Consider the following 6,000-nt stretch of genomic DNA (forward strand, 5'->3'; position numbering starts at 1 on the left):
CGGAGAACAACAATGATTTACGGGACATAGTGCAACTCTGAACTGCAGGGTAGATTCTCGATACAGAATGCTCATACATAATATTTATAAGAAAGCTACAATGAAAATACAAATAGATGAGAAAACCAAAGCTATATGAATCAACAGAGGAAGTCGCCAGGGAGACGTTATTTCACCAAAGCTATTCACACTGGGACCTAAAGACGTGTTCAAAAACATTAGCTGGGTAGATAAAGGAATAAATGGTAATGGAAGAAAACTGAGTCATTTGAGATATGCTGACGACATTGTAATATTCGCTACAAGTTTTGAAGAATTACAGACCATGATGACGCAACTATTTCAAGCTTCGGAAAAAGTAGGTCTTAAGATGAACTTGGAAAAAACAAAAGTAATGACGAATACACCGAACATTACAAAAATAACGTTGAATGATATAGATTTAGCAACAGTAAGTGAATACATCTACCTGGGACAGATAATGAAAGTTAACAAAGAACATCAAACTTCCGAAATTACTAGAAGAATAAGGTTAGCGTGGGCAGGATTTGGAAAACTGTGTTGGATCTTGAAAAAAACTAAAATAGAACACTATTTGAGAACCAGAGTTTACGATCAGTGTATCCTCCCTATACTTACGTATGGTTCACAGACGTGGACACTCACCAAGGCCAATATGGATAAAATAGTAAAGGCACAGAGAGCGATGGAAAGATCAATGCTCGGGGTGAGGCTCATAGACAAAAAAACAAATACATGGATTAGAAGCAAAACCAAAGTAAAAGACACAGGAGAACATGCTGCCAAATTAGTGACACAAGCTGAGGACACAATCCCCGACTGAAGGATAAAAGATGGAATCACGAAATACAACAATGGAGACCGTGGTTAGGAAGAAGAAGTAGAGGAAGGCCACAAATGAAATGGGCCGATGACATAAAGAAGTTTGGAGGACACAACTGGAAACAGGTGGCGCAAAATAGACAACACTGGATTGAATTGGGGGAGGCCTATGTCCAAAGTTGGATTACTGAAGGCTGAAGAAAGAAGGAAGAAGAATGCAACGCCTTAACGAATGTTGCCATGAATACGGGCTGAAGACGAATTTGAAGGAAACTAAATGCATGGTCATGACTAAATCAACAGATGCAAACATCCAATTGATTATTGAAGATACTGGAAAGGGATAACAAGGAAGAGCAAGTTAAAATTTAAGAATTCTCTCGACCATCGTACCATCTCAAGAAAGAAATCGAAAAGAAGTCATATTTTCCTGAAAGTTCAAAAAGATTCACATAATGTAAAAAGTGCGTACTCTAAACTCTAAGGCATACTTAACCTACAGAAATAAGAGCGAAACTGGAGATGGGAAACATAAACGCAACTAAAAAAATAATATAATTGTAAACAACCTTATAATTTTCGACTATAAATGACAAAGTATTTAAAATAGCAATGAATATAATGTAGAAATACAATAATTATCTTATATAAAAATTTAGCTGTCAAAAGTTTACTTACCATATCCAAGCTGCCAATAACAGCTAATATTAAGCTGCTCTGAAATGTCAAACAATGGCAAGGTACTCTTAGGATTCCAGACCCCCTGTATTGTTTCTTTATCGTTAATTCCATATATCGGTGTTATTTTGGCTAATTTTAACCATTCGTTTATCCCGAACCAAATTGAAGGAGTAATTCTCACGTTATTTCCATCCTCTGTGAGTAAATTGTGGGAGGCATCATCTTGGTCCACGTACTTGATAAACTGAGTAGTTGGTCCAGCTATTCTGATGAATGCTGGACTGAGGTGTTTGGCCAATTTTAACGAATTTTCACTAAAATTAAGAAAAATAAATATGAAAATAGTCAATACTTCTATAACCACAAACCAAAGTATAACTATAGCTGAAGGTGTATTGAGATGTATTATCAAATATTTCAAAACCAGTTAAAGAACCAACACTTCTTTTGCAAGCGAGACATGAGTTAGAAGTAATGAAAGTACCATAAATGCAAAAGAAATAAAGCAAGTGAATAAATATCTGGGAAGGCGAAGCTGAATAGGAAAAGAAGCGAAAATGCCAGGAACGAGTTAAAACAGAAAATAGAGAAAAACATAAAAAAAAGAAAACTGAACTGGTATGGGCACAACCAGAATGGACAAGAATAGTTTAGTAAAAAAAGTGATAGAATTCAAAAGATATGGAAGAAGAAGGAGGGATAGGTCTACAATAGTTAAATATGGAAATACGTTAGCAAAATCTGATGCACTTACAAAAATGAAGTAAGTGAAAGATTTGGACTACAAGTAAACATATCAAAAACTAAATTTATGTTCATCAGCAAAAATAAAATTAGAGACGTCCAAGTGCTTATCAAGAATACACCAGTGGACCGAGTAAAACAGTATACTGTAAAACAGTAAACATCACACTATAAGATATTGATCTAATAGGCCTGGATTCCGCGTACCAAAAAAAAGTTTATTAATAGCAAGCTGAAAATTTGTTAATAGCTTAACGGTGTCTAATCGGACAAACTTTAATGTATGGGAACACTGGAACAGGGAAAGTTTTAAATGTGGAACGTGTCATCCTGGCAAGTTTATGATTGTGAAAACTAGCAGTTTGTTTTTAGGTTTATTTAATGGCAAACTTGATATAACATATGAAAAAAGGTTTATCCGACAAATATGTTGAGCATTTCAATAAGTCCGACACGTAGAACATGTCAAATGACAGGAATTATATTGGTGCGGTAAATAGCAGTCTGATTTTTGCATGAGAGTTTAATGAAAGGGTAACTAATCAATTGGAAGTTCTGTCCGACAAAATACATGGGACGTTTTCGTAGTCTGAAGTTCGAAACCTATAACATGTTTCACAATTAAAACTTCCCCTGTTCCAGTGTTCTCGTACACCAAAATTTGTCCGACTAGACACCGTTAAGCTATTAACAAATTTTCAGCTTGCTACTAATAAACTTTTTTTTGGTACGTGGGATCCAGACCTATAATAACATAATGCAATGGTGGAAGAGGCACAGATAGGACATGTCTATCTATGGTTGAGAGATTGATGGATTTGTATCACTCAAATTGAGACCTATGGAGAAATGATATTAGAGAAGTCGACACTACATAAAAATAAAGAGAAAGAGAATAATGAGTGGATTAATGAAAAAAGAGAGATTTCAAAATTATAATCCTCTATTTTTATCATACTTCCGAGATTTAGTTACTTTGCTAGATAAATTATAATAAAGTGTCTTACCTTAAATTAACGCCTGCTAAAAGTACAGCTGGATCTACTGAGATACTTAGGAATTTATCACTCACACATTGTATCGCTTTCTTTACATTTATATTACAAGAGACTTCCAAATTCTCCTCAGCTTTGTGACCAACAAGAAACAAAGAAAAGCAGAAAAAAGGAACCAACAATCCCTTTTTAAACATGTTTGTAGATTTTTTTCGTATTTTTATAGCGTAAAGCGATCATTTATTTAATTTTGTTGATTTGATGTACGAGGAAAAGAATATGCCATCCAGTAGGAGTCACTTGATATGAATGGAATTTGGAATGTTGTTTCTAGCGGTCTACGTGTTTAGACCTTAGTCAGCAGAAGTGTATTTTATAAACATTATCATGACCTAATTATTTTTAAATTTAATTGTTTGGAAATCTAAGGTGTACAAGGTAATTGAGAAACGTAAACATTTTTGAAGGTATCCAAATACAGAGTGTTTTACATTTTTTAGCAACTAATTCTACTAAGTTTAAATAAAATGCCATTTAATGCCGTTTTATTTGGAAAGCCTAATAAAAGTTGTATCGTATTATTTGTAGGTTTTCTTTCGTGAATTTTTTTAAATGTAGTATTATTCAGACCATATGATTCAGTCATATATTTTCCATATTTTATTGAATTAAAGTTCTTTTTTTTTTTTGTTTTCTTCCATTTCGCATTTTCTGCATCATAGTTCATTCATCTTACCTATTTTGTATACTGCCCTACTACGCGAAAAGGGGGTATCTGTAATTTATATTTTTTCAGATACTCATTCATATATTAAAGTCATATAGAGTTGAGTCCCTCAATCTTAACCCGTGCGTTATCATTTAAAGCATACGAAATAAGTCGATGATAAGTCGGAAATTGAAATGTACTAAACGCAACAGCAAGTGACAGTAAGTGACTTGCTGTTGCGTTTAGTAAATTTCAATTTCCGACTTATCATCGACTTATTTCGTATGCTTTATAATATGACGACGCACGGCTAAAGAAGGAGGGACTCAACTGTATGAATGAGTTCAAAGATTCTATACCTATATTTTTCTATTACTGTATGGTCCAATTTATTATGAGGTATAGTTCCACAGTTTCCATGTGGGTTCATGTATGAAGGTATTTTAATGATTAAACAGTATTATCCCATTTTTCTAATAAAATGTAGATACCTCATCCTTTTTGCTTAGTAGGGTGTTTGACGATAAAATCCAATCACCATTTAGGTTACCATTTGAATCTCTTTTTCTGAGAGTTTTTTATCAATATTCTTGATTATTTTCTTACTCTGGCTTTTCCGTTGAATAGCTCTCCAGTGGTCCAAGTTATTTTTGTTCTTAAGATGCCTATACACTAAGAATGTTGGCGATTAACAAAGCCATTGTCATTTTGTTTGCTGCTGCTACAAATAGTCCAGTGGGAGATAGTGAAATTGGGTAGAGCACATGGCACAGCAAATCAACGACAGATGGACGAGAACAGAGCCCCCGCTACCATATGTGCAAAGTGTGCCATGTACATGAGCGCCATCCTTGAGGGGCGCCAAAACCCAGGGTCAAAAATTGAAAAAAAAATTTCAAATAAAATTTATTTTAAAACAAAAGTTGAGAAATTAAATAGGATCAGGTATAAATACACACGAAACATATTTAAATTAAGTCACAGCGATCATTTAAAACGTTGTTTTGTTCTTGAAGAATCACTGACAGATCAGGATAATAAGGATATAGAGTCAAATCATTCTTTGTTTAATGAAATTAAAGCGTTAAAGTTATGTGCATTACTTTGACAACAATTTAATCTACACCCTTTCAAACGTAAGCCGTAAGCATTTCACTAAGAATTCTTTTGACATTGCCTATACCTGTAGCTTTTGGCGAGCGATCTTTTTCTGGAAGTTAAAAATCATTAAAAATCATTTAAGGGCAATGCTTCAAGAAAGATTGCCTGAGCTAGCAAAATTATCAATTGAACAAGAAATTTTTAATAATATAAATTTTATTGATGTAGTTAATGAATTTGCAACAGCAAAGTCTCGGAAAATATCGCTATTATAATAACTATTTTTTATTTTTCTATTGTACCCATACCCCAGTGAATGAACGGCGATACTGTGTAATTTTCCTGGTCACCACAGAATTGCATGAAAATTTAGATTTAGGTTGTACTTCCCTTCACTTAAACTGAAGGGGAGTGAAAGATACCCCTTGTCGGGGGTGAAAAAATATAGGTCTAAAATAAGTCCGGAAATGGATAAACTGACTTATTCTAAGCAACTTTTGTTCTATAGAGTTTTGCAACTAAATCAATACTTTTCGAGTTATTTGCGAGTGAAAATATTTAATTTTCTATAAATAAACAACGTTTTTAAACGGATTTTCCCAAATAACTCAAAAGCCAATTATTTTATCGAAAAAAATATTGTTTTCAAAAATGTGGTGTATAAAAAAACAAAAAGTTGTAAATTCATGAAGTCTATAGACTATAGTAAAAGCAAAATTGAAGCTCATGAAAAATACATTCTTATTCGTCAAATTCCAAATCTAATATTTCAACGTGAAATAACCAAATAATAAAGCACTTTTCGAGGAAAACTCATTAAAACTTATTATGACTTCTAAAGTTCAGTTTTTTGCCTTATCTCAAGTACTTACCTAAAATACCTACCTACCTTCAAAAAAATAAATAAATAAACATGAACCAAAATGC

The 6,000-nt window shown here is 33.3% G+C and overlaps 1 protein-coding gene across 2 annotated transcripts in view; it reads right to left on the bottom strand.

Annotated features, from left to right (window-relative positions):
- The window catches only part of LOC114333224 (uncharacterized), a 63,763-nt gene extending 60,053 nt beyond the window's left edge, over nt 1-3,710 (bottom strand). For both annotated transcript variants that reach the window (XM_028283179.2, XM_028283118.2), the window contains exons 1-2: nt 3,276-3,710; nt 1,522-1,838 (exon numbers count right to left, since the gene is read on the bottom strand). In XM_028283179.2, coding sequence (XP_028138980.1) covers nt 1,522-1,838; nt 3,276-3,460 — 502 coding nt within the window. In that variant the 5' untranslated portion in view covers nt 3,461-3,710. The remainder of the gene's footprint in view (nt 1-1,521; nt 1,839-3,275) is intronic.
- Nucleotides 3,711-6,000: the final 2,290 nt, after the last annotated feature.

Source organism: Diabrotica virgifera, chromosome 5, assembly GCF_917563875.1.
Source record: "Diabrotica virgifera virgifera chromosome 5, PGI_DIABVI_V3a".
Classification (NCBI taxonomy): Eukaryota; Metazoa; Arthropoda; class Insecta; order Coleoptera; family Chrysomelidae; genus Diabrotica; species Diabrotica virgifera.